The 18,759-nt window shown below is 45.2% G+C and overlaps 1 protein-coding gene across 3 annotated transcripts in view; it reads right to left on the bottom strand.

The window, feature by feature from the left end:
- The window catches only part of Clpb (ClpB homolog, mitochondrial AAA ATPase chaperonin), a 123,929-nt gene that overhangs the window by 64,416 nt on the left and 40,754 nt on the right, over window positions 1-18,759 (bottom strand). For all 3 annotated transcript variants that reach the window (XM_005368790.3, XM_026790099.1, XM_005368791.2), the window contains exon 4: window positions 10,919-11,022. In XM_005368790.3, the coding sequence (XP_005368847.1) occupies window positions 10,919-11,022 (104 nt within the window). The remainder of the gene's footprint in view (window positions 1-10,918; window positions 11,023-18,759) is intronic.

Below are 18,759 nucleotides of genomic sequence, written 5' to 3'. Positions count from 1 at the left end.
CACACACACACACACACACACACACACACACACACACAGACACACACACACACACACTTCAGAACTGCTGCCCCAGGAGCTGTAAGTTTATGCTCCCATTTTGTACGAAAGCCCTGGTGTTGAGAAGAATGACATTTGGTGGCAAACAGGAATCTCCCATGCCAATTCTGCATTTGGCATGAAGCTTTTTCTGTACTGTCCAGTGTTGGCAGCCTGAGGTCCTTGGCCCATGCCTGGCCAGGTCTTTTTATCTCTGCTTCCAACTTGTAGGTAAAACGTAAGCTCTCAGCTACTGCTCTGGTGCCATGCCTACTGGTCTGCTGCAGACTTCTTACCAAGGAATCGCCCTCCCCCCAACCCCCCCCCACTGAAACTGTAAGAAAGTCCCCAATTAAATGGTGCTTTGTTTGTTTTTGCCTTGGTCATGGTGTTTCTTCATAGTAATAGAAAAGTAACTAAGACACAGCCCCACTGCTAACTGCTAATAAGGCCCAATCCTGAGATCTCACTCTTCTTAAGCCACAAAAGATGATGAAGGTAGAAAGGGGGTGGAGAGAAGGAACAACACCCCACCCCCATTCCCTTGGCCTGAGAGTAAGCAAAGTCATCCAAAGGAGCATCCAAGCCTGTCTTACCAGCTGGCCACCAAGGTGGTCTTCTCAACAAAGATATCTTCCCACCTGCAGAGGGTGGTAGGCTCCTCTCCCAGACGCCTCCCTGTCTCTGTGGGAGGTTCCACAACCCCTCTGGCCACAGGAAAAGTGACAGCCACTACTCTGCTCACTTCTGCCCCTTTCCCTGCCGGTGAACGTTACAAAGTCTACGCCTCAGGGGTCCACAGCCAGAGTCCCCGTGCCCTCCAAGTAGCTCTGGCTGCTTCTCAGCACCACTCAAACACATACACACAGCCCTGCTTATCTTAGCTCTGTCATGTGCTAAGTACTATGTAAATGGTATGACAAACAATAATTTGAGGGGTACTGAATAAATAGTGCTCATGGTACTAAAATACCAATACTTACAATTAATTATAAGTCTGAAATTTTCTTATAATACAAAATAATTATATCCTTTTAAAGATATAATTCTTTAAATAAAATCTGACATAGATTGGAGGGGTATCAATATGTGCCCCAGGTGGTACAAAGTACTCAGGAGCAGAGCCAGGTCCATGTCTGAGGTCAAGGCCAGTCTAGTCTGCATAGTGAGTTCCAGGTCAGCCAGAGCTCCAACAGGAGAACCTATCTCAAATAAATAAATAAATAAATAAATTTAAAATTACATAAATATTTATGGCCATGTATTTATAAAAGCCCAAAGGTAAACAATATAATATCTATCATATGGTGAAGAGATAAATGATATATAGTAGAATACTATTCAACCATAAAAAGGAATGAAGTAATGACAGTTGCCACACTATGTATGAAACAATGCTAGGGAAAAGAAGTCAGTCACAAATGACCATGTGGTTCCACGTACACAGAATGTCCATTTTAGACAATCTATAGAGACAAGGTAGCTGCCAGGGACTTGTGGGCAAATGGAGAATGAGAATAACTGATAAGCATATGAGGTTTTCCTATGATGTGATAAAAATGTTCTAAAATAGACTGGGGTGATGCTTGTTTAACTCTTGTGAAAGAATATATCACTAAGTTATAGATTTTACATGGTTAACTTCATATGTCAATTCAATTCAATAAAGGTGCTACATTTAAAAGTATAAACCAAAGCAAACAAACAAACAGTGACTGCCAGGTGTAGTGGCACATGCCAGCAGTCTCAGCACTTTGAAGGGGCAAGAGGCTTGGGAGCTCAAGGCTAGCCTAGGCTACATAATGCATTCAAGGTCAGTCTGAGTTCCTACCTCAAAGATAAAATGTCTGTAGGAAGCTGGGCATATTACCTGGCATTCAGGCAAGAGTCAACAAGGGCTCAGTTTATGTCATGCTCTTTCTCCTTCGGACGCCATCCTGCCATGCTGGAACCCTCCCCAACACTAACAATGGAGGAGAACGGGCACAGGGATGTCACCCCAGTACTGTGCTAAGAAAAGAATGGCTTCTATTTATTGAATTCTATGTGTGAGAGATCAGGCCAGGGACTTGATCAACTATTTTCCTCACAAAAATGCACTAGGCTGCCATTTAATAAACAAAGAAATTGGTCTCGGCTCATGCAGGTGGTTACAGTGGCACCGTCAGGCAATGACTGTCCAGCTCAGACGCCTGTCTCTTCTGTGGGACTATGCCTCACTTCTGGCCTCGTATTTCCTGACAGCAGCCTGAGGTCATGATCCCCTTCCTCTATGCACTGGAGTAATATCTAGTTCACACTGAATTAGGTGCCATCTTCTCCTGCACGGGCCTGTGTATTCTTACATAGTTTCGTGCATTACATTCCTGTATTTAATAAATACTTCCTCAGTGAGATGTTAAGCTTGTCTTCTTAAGCAGAAACTAGGTTCTTAAAGTATGGATATTGTTATCAGCTTTATCCTTTGTGGAATGTATGAGCCCACAGTGACCGAGGCTGGTTTCAGGTCCAGCCTCCACTTAAAAATGGTTTTCCCAGGTACCATGCTCTCTGTTCATGGACTCCTGAGGAACAGGGTCCTTCCTGTCCCCACCACCACTCCTCCCAAGTGTAATGACTGGCTCAGAAAAGGTGTGATGGATTAAAGGGAAGACTGGCCAGCAGCCTTCTGACAGGAAGCGCAGCTCATCTCTTCTAATCCCATGGAAAGGAAGGCAGAACAGAAAGGCTGGCAAGGAACTAAAGATGGCTTACAGACTGCATGGCATACTGTTTGGCCCAGGACTCCTTTACCAGAGAACCTGGTGAGGCTTTCCACGTCACACCTTTCCATCCTCAAATGTACAAAGGGGGCCAACTCCTGAGTCTGCTGAGGATATGTATCAGGACTCAAACATTGCTTCAATTTCTTTCACTTCTCACCTTTCCTGACTCTTAGAGAGCATGGTGCTCAATGGTTTCTGGCTCCAAGGATCCTGAGGGACAAGCTGGCAGCAAGCGCAAGAAGCCTGCTTCTGAGCAGCTATGCAACCTGGCTGGTCCAACTTGGTCCCTCAGTGATCCCCGTCTCTGTACCTGCTTGCCTCTCCTCTGCCTTTTCTTCAAGATGTTAAAAACTTGCAATAAAAAACAAATACAAAACGCTGTAATTAATAGCCAATTCCAAGCCAACCAAGCATCTCTACTAATAAACCTCAACACTTGCAAAAAGAACAATAAATTCTGCCCCTCTCTGGTTCTGAGGTGGTCTCTTTATATACTCTGTGTTGTGTGTATGCATGTGGGTAAGTGTGTCTACATATATATTTATTTTCCTTTATTTCCCATCCAGGGAGGGGCAGAATAATGAACTGCGTGCGTCAGAGAAGATGAATCTGAGATACTAGGGAGCAGTGCAGTAAAAAGATTAAAGTGTTATTATTGTTGGTTTTTTTCCCCCATGGTCCGTTGTGACAGCTCGACCGTCATCTGTAAAAAATGTCTCAGCGAGAGATAATCATCGGAAACTCAATAAAGCGTCAGGGGGAGCCTCAGCCCCCATCAATCACTAGGTGCCTGGAAAATTTCAGCCCTCTGTCTCCCTTCCTGCTATCCATATAAATGTCTCTAATATATTTTGTGTGGTGTGTGGGACCCAACCCTGATTTGGAACTTTTGATGAAAAAATATTTATACACAAAATATGTAAATCAGCTAAAAATCACAAGACTAGCTCTTTGCTACCCCATCATACTTTTCTTATTTTTATAAATGCATCGAATTTATTCTTTTTAATAAAACATGTCAACTACTCTCTCTCCCTCTCCTAAGAGAGAAAGACATATATATCTACGTAAGTTTGGAGAGCTAAAAGAATAGAAACAATTAACCTAACTGGGTAATACATTTCATCTTGAAGTTGGCCAAAATGCCTGACGGAGTGACAGCCCTCTGTCCACCCTGCTGGTTATGTGGCAGAGCTGAGAGATGGCATATAGAACTACTGGCCCTGGAGGGGTAATGAGACTCTTGAGTGGACCTGGACAAGGATGAAGAAGAGTCAGGGCATTAATAAAAACAACTTGCCTAAGAGCTTTTAGCCTGCTGGTTTTCCAAGCCTCTGGAGAAGCCAGAGGTCTTGGCATACTCAGAGGCACATGCAACCTGGTATGGTCTCTGAGCTCTACACAAGGGAAGGAAACAGTTTTGTTGGCAATGGACATCACTGCTTCAGAAAAAAAAAAAAAAGATTTATTCTTATTCTTTGTGCGTGAATGTGCGTATGCTGGCACACATATTTAGCCTCAGAGGCCAGAAGAGGGTGTCAAGTCCCCTTGAGCTAGAGCTACAGACAGTTATCATCCACTTGATGTGAGTGCTAGGAAACCAATTCTAGTTCTCTGAAGGACAGCAAGTGATTCTAAGTGCTGGGCATCTCTCCAGTCCTCGGACATCACTGTTTTTGCCTTAGTTTCCTTTACTGAGCACATAATGTTGAACACAAGATCAATATATATAAATGTGACCTGCTGCTGTCTTAGCTACTGACATGGTACAGCTTCATTATCATACCCTCCTTTGCTACCCTTTGAAGCAGTCAATCCTGCAGCCCCTCACCTCTAGGACTTTGGAGCCTCTGCATTTGATGATAAAACCCCGGTGTCTTGATCTCTCCCTGTCTACCAATGCTGTGTTGCTATGTGGTTTACTGCTCACTGAAAGGAGACCTTCTGCTCCATGAATGGTGTCTATTTCACACCCCTGAGAGTTCTGGACACAGCGCATCCCTGCTCCCCTCATACCTACCCAGACCCAACTTTCTGTCCTCTGGCGGCTGCCTCAAATCTTCCTAGACTTCAGCCCAACATTCTTCATTCTGAGCTCCGCTGTGATCTGTACCGTGACTGGACCCTGGTCTAATGTGGTCTCGACTGTATCCAATCTTTATTATCATTAGCTGCCATTCTTAGTATATCATATTTGCTTTCATATCATACAAACACTTTCATAAGTACATAAACTAGTGTTTTTTTCCCCTGGTATTGGGAGAATGGGTCTTTTCACAGGGCCTCACAATGTATCTCAGGCTGGCCTTAAACTTTCATTCTTTCTGCCTCAGCCTCCTGAGTGCTACGATTATGACATGCAACACCATACCAGCTATCAAATGATCGTTATAACAGATATGTGGTGTGAGAAATATTCTCCATAGATGAGAAAACTAGCACAGAAACAGGATAAACTGCCCAAGGTCATATCATTAAGTAGCACACATTTCTTAGACTCAAATTAATATTTGGCTCTTTAAGGATAAAGGGTCAAAGACCCTGTAGTTTCCTATGGACATAATTAGACTAAAGAAACAGAGGTTTCCATTCATAGGTTCCTCCTATGTTCCAGGCTTTACATTACTTTACATTACTCCCAGCTCTCTTAATAACTTTTATATTACAAATTGGGAAGGAGAGCTTCTGAGAAGTCTAGGGAACTGCTCCAGGTATCACAGATACTAAGTGGTCTACAAACCCACTTGGCTTAAGGACATCTAAGAATGAAGCCAAGAGTGGCAATCTAAGGTCTCTTCTCTAGGACACCAAGGCCAAGATGTGTTAAGGCATCTGGGCACTAGACTACAAGTAACACCCGCAGTCTGGATTGTGCTATTCATGGGCGGGGGAAGTGGGGCTGACATGCATGTAGGTCTCTGGGGATAAGACCCAAGCTCTCCCCTGGGAGTCTCTGGATTCCTATTAGTCTGGATTTTCTGGAGTCGTTCATTTTCTACTGTGCCAGGGAAGGTTTGGGTACATGGTACTTAACTTCTACACTGGTGGTTAGCTTATATAAAGATGAATGTTGGAGAGTCCACCTAGCACGGCCTGGGGATGAGAAGAACTATTATAGTATAGAGAGCAGTTCCATTACCGCCAACGGGGACTCCTAGCCACCTCCTGAACTCCAGGGCACTTGTCCACTGGTTTGTGATGCGCCAGCTTGTACAGTCTTGTCCCCCATCTGAAGGCAAGAGATGGGGAGGTCAGCTGGAGCAGGCCAGGACCTGTTGCCCCTGTGGGAAGGGGTTCCTGGGAGGTCCAATCTGAGAAGCTTTCACCCTGGAAGAGCCCTGTGCCAACCCAGTTCTTCGGGACTCATCTTTATTCAGCTGCCACTCGAAGCTGAGAAGAGAACCTGACTTATAGCCTGTTCTGGCCACGTTTCTACCATGTTTTATTGTTTTAATTGTACATATGAGAGGCACTCGGAGTACGTGCTTGCATTTCTGACAGCACCAGACACTGGATGTTTATAACCATTACTTATAAGCAGCCCGCGGCATCCACGGCTGGGCGACTTGTTTACTGTTACCACTAATTTAATGTTTCCTCCACCTGAGGATAGGAGCCCACTGCCCAGCCACAAGGGGAAGTCTCCTGGAGTGAGCAGGTAGGCTGAGGCTCTGAAGGGACTGTGATCGAGATAGGAATGAGCTGGCAGAGGAACAGCTATAATCCCACCTGTCTGTCATATCTGTCCCATCTGTGTCCCTGTCTTAGATGTATTTCCTTCTCTCTTCCTCTTAACTCTGAAGCAGCTCAAATCCTCTTTCCTCTGAGCTTATCACCTGCTCTACATGTAGCTGAGCATTCAGAACCAAAGAAATCATAGTTACCAAGACCTTTGGCCCATGTAACCCAGGGAGCCACGGCAAGAATCTCCTAAGAAAGTCTTGACGGGCAGACTCCAGCCTGTTTGTGCTCCTTGGTACATTGCTCACTACTTCCTAATCAGGTATCCTGACTTACACTGAGCTCAAACCTACCTTCATAGAGGAACTCCATTGCCAATGGCTTTTACATACATATAGTTATTGTCAATCATCCTAACAGTCCAATAACATGGGTACTGTTATCCCTGTATTACAGAAAAGTCTGAAAGTCAAGGACTTTATGTCACTTGCCAAGATTATATAATTAGTCAGCAACAGGGCTTAGATGAACTATAGTTGCCTGGCAGTATTTCCTAAGCTTTTTAAAAAAATTATTATTATTATTATTATTATTTTTAAGTCCACCATTCTGACTCTGAAGGCACCACTCTGAGGGCCGCAGAGAACAGCAACAACAGCCAGGCCAAGAAGATTTCCATGCCAGGCACTCCTGGGTCAGCTGTGCTAGCAAGCCCACCATCCCCTGAAAACACCAACCTTGATAAGAGGGCATGAGTCTGCAATGTACCTAGATAAGCAGGCTTCCTCAAGAAGCTGTGCTGGCATGTAAGGCAGGGGAAAGGCTTTCCTAGGGCCTCAGTGAGGACAGCGAAGACCATCCTGTCCTCCTCAGGCTGTGTGTGTTCTAGGCAAGCAATCTCCAACTCATCCTTAAGAACCAATCCAAAGTCACTCACCCAATGACATGTCCAAGACATAGCCTGATCTTAGAAAAAAGACCATCAGTACCTCACTCTGGGCTGCTTACATTCTTCACACAGCTAGCTACCTTTGACCTTACCACTCGGTAGTGTAACTCCTTGCAGAGGTCCATCTTACTTGGCTAGGAGCACTGCTGAGGGGCCAGACCATATATATTAATTTAGATATTCCCAGCAACTGGCAGAGTGCCCGACATGCAGTAAAAGCAAGCTGAATTATAAATAAATGGAACTAATAAGCAATTATAACTGTAGAGAAGTTTGCAATTCACGCGTCACATTATTTTATATCTTGATCAACACAGCAATACTGACAGGCAGGCAAAGGCTATATATACTATTGGGGTTAAGGAAATTGGGCCAGAGTCACAAACTACAATCCACCATCTTCCCTCAGTACCAAGGATAGGCTAATATCCACAGAAATAATTATAAAATACAGTGAACTTTGGTACTGATTCTGACAGCAAGGACTGTCTAGCTGCCCTAAGCCTGTGACAATACTTGCTCTTCTAAATTCTTCCTCACACATCTCCCAGTCCCTCCACCCCCAGTCACGTCAGTCAAACGAGAAATGAAGCTCAGGGATGGATCTTACACTCGAATGTCAGCACTGAGATGGCGCAGAGCTGGCAGTGCCCGGCTCACGGCAGGCAATGACAGCTAACAGAGGATGAAAAGACAAGACGTCTTCAAATGGAGAAAGGTCTGAAAACCATGGTGAAGAAGATGGTAAGATGATAAAGGATGCTGGGGCTTCCAACCTTTTGATACTGGAACCTGACATGTGCCCTAAAATACACTGGCCATCCTCGTAATTAACCTGGCGCCTAGAGAAGAGCCCCGAGATGAAATATGTCAAGTGTCATCATCCTAGTTCCATCCAGAAAGCAGAGAACAAAGTACATCCAAACAGATATACCTTGGAAAATAATCTGTGGCAGACAAAGGTAGTCAGTGAAGGGGAGGAGATCTTATAAGCTAGCAGTATACTGAGTTTATTAATGATTCCTGACAAGATACTAGAATTCAAAACAAAACAACAAAACAGCGCTGGGGGTGGAGCTCAAGGCCTCGTGCAAGTGCCCCACCACTGAGCAGCATCTCCAGCCCTCTGAGGCAGTGTGTGTTTGTTTTGAGACAGAGTTTCTCTGTATAGCTCTGGGCTGTCCTGGAACTCACTCAGAAATCAAAGCTCTTCTGCCTCCCATGTGCTGGGACTAAAGGTGTGTGCCCTCATGCCCGGCCCAATGATGCATTTTTAAAAAGCTTCTTAAGCACTCTGATGATTACTGAGCGCCTGTAGGTTCCCTGAAAACAAGTTATTAATGTGCAGGAGTAAGCAAGGGTCATCAGAATAAGGAAGGAAAATAAGTGCAGATAAGTGCAGGACACATTTTTTTTTTTATTTTAACAACAAATGGTAAAAAAAAAAAAACTTCTCAATTTGTAGACAAAGAAATAGAGGAAGGGACTTAATGTCAGCAGCAGTTAACGACAATACATCAAAACTGCCTTGCCACATGCTGGAGAACTCTAAATCATCAAGGCCTTATGATCATTTGCTCTAAAAAGTGCATGGTGGTAGGGAGTGTATCTGCCTAGCAGACTGCTAGCACACAGAAATGCCATCAGTAAGGAGCTCTAAATAAACACTGAGTCAACAGAAAGCCCACTGGTAACTGCAGGCTATACAAAACAAAAAGAAATAGTTAATATCTTTCTTTCATGGCGGCCTTTCCTAATATTTTTATTTGTTTACCTGCAGTGAAGGTTGGTTGGCATTGGAGTTAGAAGGAACTCAGGGAGGCTGTTCAAATGAATAAATGAGCAAAGTCTGTTCGTGAACCATCATGGTTGCTTCAATACCGAAGAGTCAGGCTGAGTAGTCATATCAAAGACCAAATGGTCCATAAAGTTGAAATTTACACAATTTGGCTATTCCCAGAAAAAAACCAAACCTGTTGATCGCTATTGTATTGCTCTAGAATGAATTTGAGCATCAACCTACAAAGAAACATAGAATGCAAAGCTGACAGCAAAAGCTTGATTAGAGTCTACAAAATCTGCTAAAATTCTCAGAGCAGAAGAGAAGGCACTGCAAGAATCCCCACTCCTTCCTGGCCCCAGCATCTGACAGCTTCTCTGCTTTCTGGTGAGAGCACCCAAACAGCAAGCGCACAGACGCAAGGGAAAGCTGTGTTTGAGACAGCCCATCGGCCGAGTCCATTTTAAGCGGCAAAGAAAGGGCAAGTTTGGTACTCCTGAACTTCTCTTCTGTTTGAAGTACAAAGTGAACACTTTCTAGCTCAGAGGCATTTACAGAGGCACAGGTCAGGGCCTACACAAGGAACTCTCAGTTGGGAAGGAGAGGGAAGATTGGGCGGCGAGAGTTCAAATAACCATAGAAGAGGCCAAGATTTAAGGAGCACCCAGAAGAGCAGCTGACAGCAGGGTAACTACACACTTCACGTGGGCATAGTGCCCTGATGCTCTTGGACACTCCCCTCATGTCACCGATCTGAGAAACTTTGTCCCTGGCGCAGCACCACAGAGCCGCCAGCCTTACTTCCCTCGCTCAGAGGGCTAAGTGCACCGAGGCTCTCCTCTGCTGAATCGTGCACTCCAGGATAAGGCAGTCAGCAGGGCTACTGTGCTGCTATTACTAGTTTCAGTTCTAAAGCAGCCACTGCTAAGCTGTCCTGTCATCAAACTTCAGAGGAATAGCAGTCTGTCTGGGTGATGGCGGACAGTGGGTAGGAGGCAGGCACAGGTTACACAGGCAAAAGCTCACACATAGAACACACATTTGTCTGCAGCCAATGCAACCTACATTCTTCTCAATTTCATTTTTGAAGAACTCCTCACCAAAGACCATACAGACTGATCCGAGCAGGTTCTCTCCAATAGATAGGTGCCACAACACCTTTTTCTGCGGCCCAATAACCACCCACACATCCGTGAGGTATTAGCAATAAGCCCATTTTACAGCTCTCAGAAGATCAAGGCACAAAGGTCTGTTCCTAGCCCTAGGTCACAGCAAAGCAAAGCACCAGTCTCAGATATCAGAACACACACTGAAAAAGCAATATTCACAGCTGTACTTAGAGACCTCTATGGCTAGGAACCACAGCATATGTTCTAGTACTGGGGCAGGGAAGTCTGTAGGGAGCGAAAGGGGCAAACTCACATTCCATGCAGTATCCTCAAAGATTTCATTGAAATCTGTTCCACTGCCTGCTCCTCGGAGGCTCCCAGTCTCAGGAGACCAGGTGAAATGTGCCCTACCTCAATGAAGTCATGAACTCAGGCTCCGTTCTCTTCCCCAGACACTTTGGAACTGGTGAAAGGAACTATGAAAGGCATCTCTCCTAAGCCCCTCGGGATGCCCTCAAGTAGCTGTGGACACTGAGCAAAGCTTGTGGAAGCCACAGGTGTAGACACCCAGAGCAGTGGGGTAGCCCAACCTTACCTTCCAAAGAATGTATTCCCTGTTCCTTGGCAGTCTTGTAGACACTGCTGAAATCATCCCCAAGGTTTGGGTCAGCTCCAGCAGCAAGCAGAACCTGTACCACGCTGGAAGCAATTAGAAAAGCAGATCAAATGGTCTGTTTTTCACAGTTCTAAGACAATTCATCCTACAACTACTTATCAAATGCTCACTACATTCTAGTCACCGGTCTGTGGGCTAGGTTCCCTGTGATATGGCGCTTACAGACTCCTGGGAAGGAACAAGTGTACAGTTACAGCAAAGAAAAATAATATGAACAGACATGAATATTGAGATTGGGGATGGGGTGAGAACAGGGATAAAGGGAGAAGAGAGGGGATGTAGGCTGAGAGGGTCAATACATCATTACATATTTATATAAAACTGTCTAAGAGCAAATTTAGTTAATAAAAACACCTAGGAATAAAGCTTCTGAAGGAGTAGATGAGGATGGGAAGCACACATGCACTAGCAGGGCACAGGAGCAGCCTGAGCAACGCCTTCCAGCAGGACAGCACAATGCGAGAGGAGGTGTGAATGGGAGCAAGGACAGACAGCAGGACATGATCACATATGCTTTCTTCTACAGATCCACACACGCACACACCCATCCATGTATAAATTCTGACATTACTAAGATATCAAAACCGGAAGTATCTCCTAGAGCCACCTCTTTAATCCAAACTCTAAGAGCAATCATTATAAAGAGTTTGGCATATTTTATCTCAAACCTTTGCGTTAGAGAAATCATTCCAGGAGCTGTGTAAAAATGGACTGGAGAGTTTAAATAGTTGGCAGAGCCCCCACAAGGGCACGGGGCACAGTGTTAACATGCTCAGTGTACGGTAGCTTCCCTTCTTTCTTCTATAATGTAATGGACCCACTAATACTCATCCCCCAAAAGGGTTTCTATAAAGAAGAAAGATGTCTTAAAACACAGGCTATTTATTTGACTGTTTTTTTCAGGAAGCACATTTATAATTTACAATAACTGGGTCATAGATAAATTCGAAATGTATGTACCCCCTTTTCATGCAGGCCCAAAACATCATTTGCCTCAGTTGTAGAGAATTCTGAGATGATGCTGTGGTTTTTTGTTTGTTTGTGTGTTTTAGATTTTTGAGGCAGGGTTTCTGTACACCCCTGGCTGTCCTGGAACTTGCTCTGCAGACCGCGCTGCTCTCACACTCCCAGGATACTCCTGCCTCTGCCTCTGCCTCTGCAGTGCAGGGATTAAAAGCAAGCACTGCAGTCAGCTGTTCTGTCTTTTAACCAATCTTTTACTGTAAAAGAGAATGTCTTTAATATTTTGATGACAAGCAGACACGTTACTAGAAGATTCAGCCCTAGGAGAGGGCATAAGGAGCTCTTTCTTCTCCCTACATACAAAGACTTGCTATGTATGTAGCCTTGGTTATCCTTAAATTTGTGACAATCTTCCTGCTTCAGCTTCCCGAGTGCTTGTATTAACTCTAGGATAAGCACTCAAAGTATTGCTGAGCTGCCTCTTTCAGAGATGGGACTAATGTTTATTTTCACAAGCCGAGTATGAGGCACATGGGAACACCATGCCTTCCCTCCTTCAGACATGTTTTCTTCTTTCCTTTTTAGAGCAAAACATGGAGCCAAACTACTACACTCATCTCTCCGATTCCGAGCCATGCTGAATTCCCAAACTACTACACTCATCTCTCCGATTCCGAGCCAAGTTCAATTCCCAAACCCAGGTGGAATAGTCCTCTGCTCCCTATCTCATGATTTCCCTGAGTGTCTTTGCCAGATTTGCTCTTTGTAAAAGGTACTGAGTAGGTAGCATGGCACTTTCTAACATGCACAGAGACCGGGAGGACAAATGCGGTTCTATCATTTATAGATAGTATCTGGGACAAGGTACTCGACCTAGGGCCTCCTTTTCCTTACCATAATAACAGAGATAGCAAGGCTTCCTAGCAGACTACGAGGAAGTAAACTCCACAGTGCCTACAAGTACATGGGAAAGCTGCACAGACATGAGCCTCTTCTCATGGTTGACACAATCATAGCAATAACTTGAATCTGGGCCCCAACTGACCACTCCCAGAATGTATGCCAGCACAGCCTTACACCAAGTAGGCAGCTCTTCTACAGTCTGCACAAGTTGACATGTTTTCAAGTCCAAATGAGAAGGGTTTGTCAATCTAAATTCAAAGGGACATAATTTGGTTAATCCTCAGCTGCTGCATCCAATCACTATTCAATCACACCCCCTCTCATGGCAGGCTGTCCCTCCAGGCACCTAGTGTCACTAACTGTGCTACCTGGGCCTCTCCAGGTTCATGAGTATTGATTCCATCTGTCCAATTTGCAGGCTGCAGGACGTGTCCAAGCAACCATGTATGCTGCCTTTGGCCCTGGAGGACAGACAGTGGTCTGGCAGGATGGCGAGAGGAGAGTGGCTGGGAATCAGCCCTGGGGCTGCTAACCCAATCAAAGAAATGGGCAATTCACTTCAAAAACTTGGAGACTAAAGCGGCTAAGCAATCCAAGACAGTGACTCATCTGCAACCTTGAGAAGATTCCCTTCATTTCTGACAGAACTCAAAAGGCAGCAGCCCTACTGAGGAAAGACAGGCCTTAAGGAAGCGCTGCTCCGTGACAACCATGCCTCCAAACACCTTGTCAGAGTTTTCTCTCCAGCAACGGTCACAACTTACAGAGCACCGATCTTTGGTTAGCACCTCCTTGTGGAAGCCAGCTCACCCTGGGTTAGAAGACAGTTCACCTCTTGCTTGGATGACCAAAGATCCCCACTGCATTGTGGGTACAGCAGTACAGGCTGTGAGCCAGGCTAGAACAAGCAACCACAAGGTTGCTGAGGACAAATTTAACTGTAACTGAGCCAGATACAAGAATTTCCAAGAAGTTCACAGCAATGAAGGGACCCTGGGAAAGAAGTGATGTCTGTTTCTTTTCTGCTACAGGGAAAGGAAATTCCTTGGTCCAAAGCATGAGTGGGAGGAGAGGAGAGCACAGGAAAGCATGGTGGGTCAGCTAGTATGAAGAGAGGACAAGCGCTGACAGTCCAGTGGCAGGCAGGGTCTACCAAAGGGAGAGTGGGACCTCTCCTCTATCCTGGTACTGGCATGCAGGCTGCCAGGTTGCAGGTCTAGGCTCAACCACCTCTGCCTTATATTTAAGTCTGACATACACTGGATTTTAATCATATGGCTAAAGGAGGCAGAGGATATCATCCAATTCAACTGAGTTTTCTCTAACCTCTCATCTCCATTCAAAGGAACTATTCAACCCACCCTTCACTGGCCTTGAGTTATCAGGAATTCTCTCCTGCAGCTCAGGATCTGGCTTCTGGTGGTCTACAGAAAGATCTGCCTATCTCAAAGCTGAAGAAGCAGAGAATGTCTATTTCCTGAGATGTGCTACAGAGCCCTCACTTCCCCATACTGACTCTCAGCTCTCAGCCTGTAGTAAATTTGGACAGACAAGCTAAGTCTGGGGAAGAGAACCCCCCAAAAATAAATAAAAAATAAAAATGAAAAAACGACAAGGATATAAAGCCACTTTCTACAAGAGGACACCAGAGATCAGATTAGGAAGCAAGTTCATCTATTATTAGAGAAACAAACTAAAACAACAAGGTACTTCTTTAAACTCAATATATTGACAAAAGTTAGAAAGCTGAAAAATACCAAGTATCAGTGAGAACATGGGAATCTGGGGTTCTTCAGGCACTGTCAGGGTATAGACCAGTGCAGTCATTCTGTTCTGGAAGCTTCTCTTGTAACACTTCATCAAATTAAAGTGCCTCGTCCTGTGTTACATGTGCTCCTGAATATGTATTTCCTAGGGAAAAACCTCATACAGGCCCATAGAGGGAAATACGGGACTGTTCACCACAGCATTTTGCAGCAGCAGGAGTCGCCTGGAAGCAAGCGTATATCCCTGGGCGATGGAGCTGAACGTGGTAGCTAGGACATGATGCAGGCTGATGCTGATGCACACACAGCAACACGGATATGTGACTTCTTAAGGGGAACTGAGGACCACTTCTGTTTATATATTGAGCCTGGTCATTTGTTGCAAGGGTTATTCCTTCTAGGAAGTTTCCTCAGCTATACAATTCTAAGTCCTGACTGATCTTTTGGACTGAAGAATTAGGGACCCAAGATAGCAGACTCACTGAACTATATCAAAGGTCAAAGACAGCACTTTACTGTTTCTTGCTTCAACTGACTATGATCTTTCACCTTTGGGGTACCAACTAGCACCATTATGAACTCAGTGATGCCCTCTGAGCCCCAACTTGGGGTTTCATTCTTCCTCTCTGCACAGCACCCAGGTGGCCCTCATGGTTCACAGTTGTCTGACTTTTATTTGCTTTCCTACCAGAGTACAGAACAAGAGCCATGTCTCAAAACTTATTTCTCGGCCCTGTACTTAGTGCAGGCACTTAGATCTTATGTATCTTTACTTTGAAATATGTAACCATGTGTCACACTAACCAGTGTACTAGGCACTTCAGATTGTTTTCTGAATGAGTGCACAAATACATGAATGAGAAGGGATACAATCTTATTTGATGGGAATGGAAGAGAAACTTGGAAGGGCTCTGTTCTGCTGAACCTGTAGGTCTGAAGTGGGCTGCATGGGCTGCAGGCGGTTAGCTGTGAAAACCTGCATCTCACTTTCTTAGGCACCCAGCCCTTCCCAGTTTGCAGACAATGCCCGGGAGAGTGGTCCCCAAGTGGCAGTTCCTGGGACTCCGGGAATTCCCTTTGGAGCACAGCTAATTAACTTGTTGATCTGGCAGTAATTAGAGCAGAGGTGGGAGTGTGCCTCGGAAGTCGGCTCATTCTGACCCCGTGAGCTGCTGCTTTCAGGCTCATCAGTGTTGAGAGTTGCTTTCTGGTTTCAGTGGCTGCAGTTGTTTGGGGTTCTTACATTGTTTAGGGGAAAGAAGAGAAGCCTGTGGTGTGAGCTGGGGCTGGGCCAGGTGTGTGCGAGATGGCTGCTAATCAGCTGGAATTGATGAAGTAAGGGGCAATGACCCCAGATCCAGGTCATTCCCACACACTGTCAACTTCAAAAGACACTCCATATCCTCCTCCCCTCCCCCATCCCACATCTAAAGCACACACAGGCCACTGTGATAAGTGTCACAGGCAGGAGTGGACAAAGTAACCTATTCTCAGCCCAGCCCACAGTTCCATGAGAAGGGAAGTCAAGAGTGGGGACCGTTCAGTAGCATCCTGACTGACTTCCCAAGGCTGGGCAGCCTGACCACAGGCACTGATGTGTGCTAACTCTAGGGGCCCTGTGGCACGGCACATGAACTGGGAAGGCAAAGGGCAAGGAGAGAACAGTTTTCTTTGTAAAGCTAGCTTCTTTACAAACGAATTAAAGAAAAGTAGCAAGTAAGGTGCCTGTGGAAAATGTGTCCCAGTTTCTCATAGGGCAATAATAAGCTTCTGTCGATTACTATGAAACCAGAAAGCACCCAGTGTACTAGGCACCTTACAGAATCACTAGTTTGGATCTTTATGCATCTTGCAAAGGACAATATTATTTTGTAAAAGAGTAAACTAAGGCTCAGCAAGAGTCAAATGTATACACTAAATAAACCAAGATACAAAAATACATGCCAGATTGGGTCTAAAGTCAGGCACATTCCCAGTGACTCATTAGTTTGCTGTACTAACTCTGTAGACCAGGCCGGCCTTGAATTCAGAGACCCGCCTGCCTCTGCCTCCCAATGCTGGGATTAAAGGTGTGTGCCACCACCACCGGCCTAGCTGTTGTACTATCTCAGTCACTGACCCGCTATGTAACTGAGGACTGTGATATTTTCAGATGGTAGTTAAAGTGAAGCAGGTCACAGCAGCTAGCTGGGACAAAGAGAAGGTGCCCCAGATAGACAACAGTCAAAATCAGTGGTGGTCCAAGACAGGTGACACATTTAGACATGAGGCTCGAAAACAGCACGGCATAGTAAGGTGAGAGCCAAGAAATGAAGATCACCCGGCACAGCATTCCTAGGATAATCCCTGACTAGTTCTAAGATGACATATGGTCACCAACCTTATCAGGACTTCTGACTGCAGTATGGGTCTAACTTTGACTCTTTGGCAAGTGACCTATCAGAATGACAGGGCTGGGTAAAAATAACGACTAATGAGATAATGCTACACTCCTGACTCACACTGACACTCGTGCACAGTCACTTGGGACACAGAGATTTCAGTCAGTATTGACCTAAGTATTACCTAGGATTTCACAGCAGTTTTGGTTTTAACTACTGACCTGTACATTCACCCCTCTTATTTTTCTTTCTTTCTTCCTTTAATTTCTCTCTTTTTAAATTCATTTAACTTTATTTTATGTGCATTGGTGTGAAGATGTCCGATCCCCTGGAACTGGAGTTACAGACAGTTGTGAGCTGCCATGTGGCTGCTGGGAATTGAACCTGGGTCCTCTTGAAGAGCAGCCAGTGCTCTTAACTGCTGAGCCATCTTCCCAGCCCCAGCCATCTCTCCAGCGACCCTTTTTTTAAAGACTCATTTGTATGTGTACCAGTCTCTCTGTGTGTATTTGTGTGTGCACACATGAGTGTGGATGCCCTGGAGGCCAGAGAGGCCATCAGCTACTCTGTAGCTGGAGCATTAGGTGGCTGTGAACTGTTGGCTACGGATGCTGGAAGCTAAACTCAGGTCCTCTGCAATGCTGCAGGCAATGACTCCTAAGTCATTTCTCCAGTTCCTCTATTAATGTTTTAATTAAAAACAATTCTTTTTTTAAAAAATATTTATTTATTATGTATACAATATTTCATCTGTGTATATGCCTGCAGGCCAGAAGAGGGCACCAGACCCCATTACAGATGGTTTTGAGCCAACATGTGGTTGCTGGGAATCGAACTCAGGACCTTTGGAAGAGCAGACAATGCTCTTAACCACTGAGCCATCTCTCCAGCCCTTAAAAACAATTCTTAGGGGGCAGGGAGATAACTCAGTGGTTAAAAGTACTAGCTCCTCTACCAGAGGGTTCAGTTCCCAGCACCCACATGGTGGCTCACAACCACGTTTACTATTTTTCTATTGCGGTGATAAAGCACCACGACCAAGGGAAATTATCAAAGTGTTTAATGGGCTGGTGGTTTCAGAGGGCCAGAGTTCATAAGAGCTGAGAGCACGGCAGCAGGAACAGCAGAGCTCAACCCTGCAGGGGGCAGGGAGGACAATGGACTCAAAGCCTGCCCCCAGGAATATGCTCCTCCCAAGCCCACACCTCCTAATTTTTCTCAAATAGTTCCACCAATGGAGAACCAACTATTCAAACACAAGCTTATGACGGTTATTTGCTTTCAAAACAACTCTATTTCCAGGAGATCTGACACTCTCTTGCCTCTGTGGGCACTAGGTATACATGCAGACAAAATACCATACATAAAAATAAATCTTAAAAAAAGTTCTTGGGCTAGGGAGATGGCCCAGTCAGTCAGCAAAGTGCCCGCTGTGCAAACCTAAGGCTCGAGTTCAAGCCTTAGCACTCACATAAAGCAGTCCAGTGTGGTGCATGTGCCTGGACTGCTAGCACTAGAGGAGGGGCAGGAAAAGGCAGTCGCTGGTGCTTAATAGCCAGCCCATACAGCCACATGGTGAGCTCAGGTTCAGTGAAAGACTATGCCTCAACGCCTTTAATCCCAGCACTCGGGAGGCAGAGGCAGGCGGATCTCTGTGAGTTCGAAGCCAGCCTGGTCTACCAAGGGAGTTCCAGGACAGGCTCCAAAGCTACAGAGAAACCCTGTCTCGAAAAAAACAAAAACAAAA

This window comes from Microtus ochrogaster, unplaced genomic scaffold, assembly GCF_000317375.1.
Source record: "Microtus ochrogaster isolate Prairie Vole_2 unplaced genomic scaffold, MicOch1.0 UNK41, whole genome shotgun sequence".
NCBI classification, from domain to species: domain Eukaryota; kingdom Metazoa; phylum Chordata; class Mammalia; order Rodentia; family Cricetidae; genus Microtus; species Microtus ochrogaster.
This window is presented reverse-complemented; position numbering and strand designations above follow the sequence as displayed.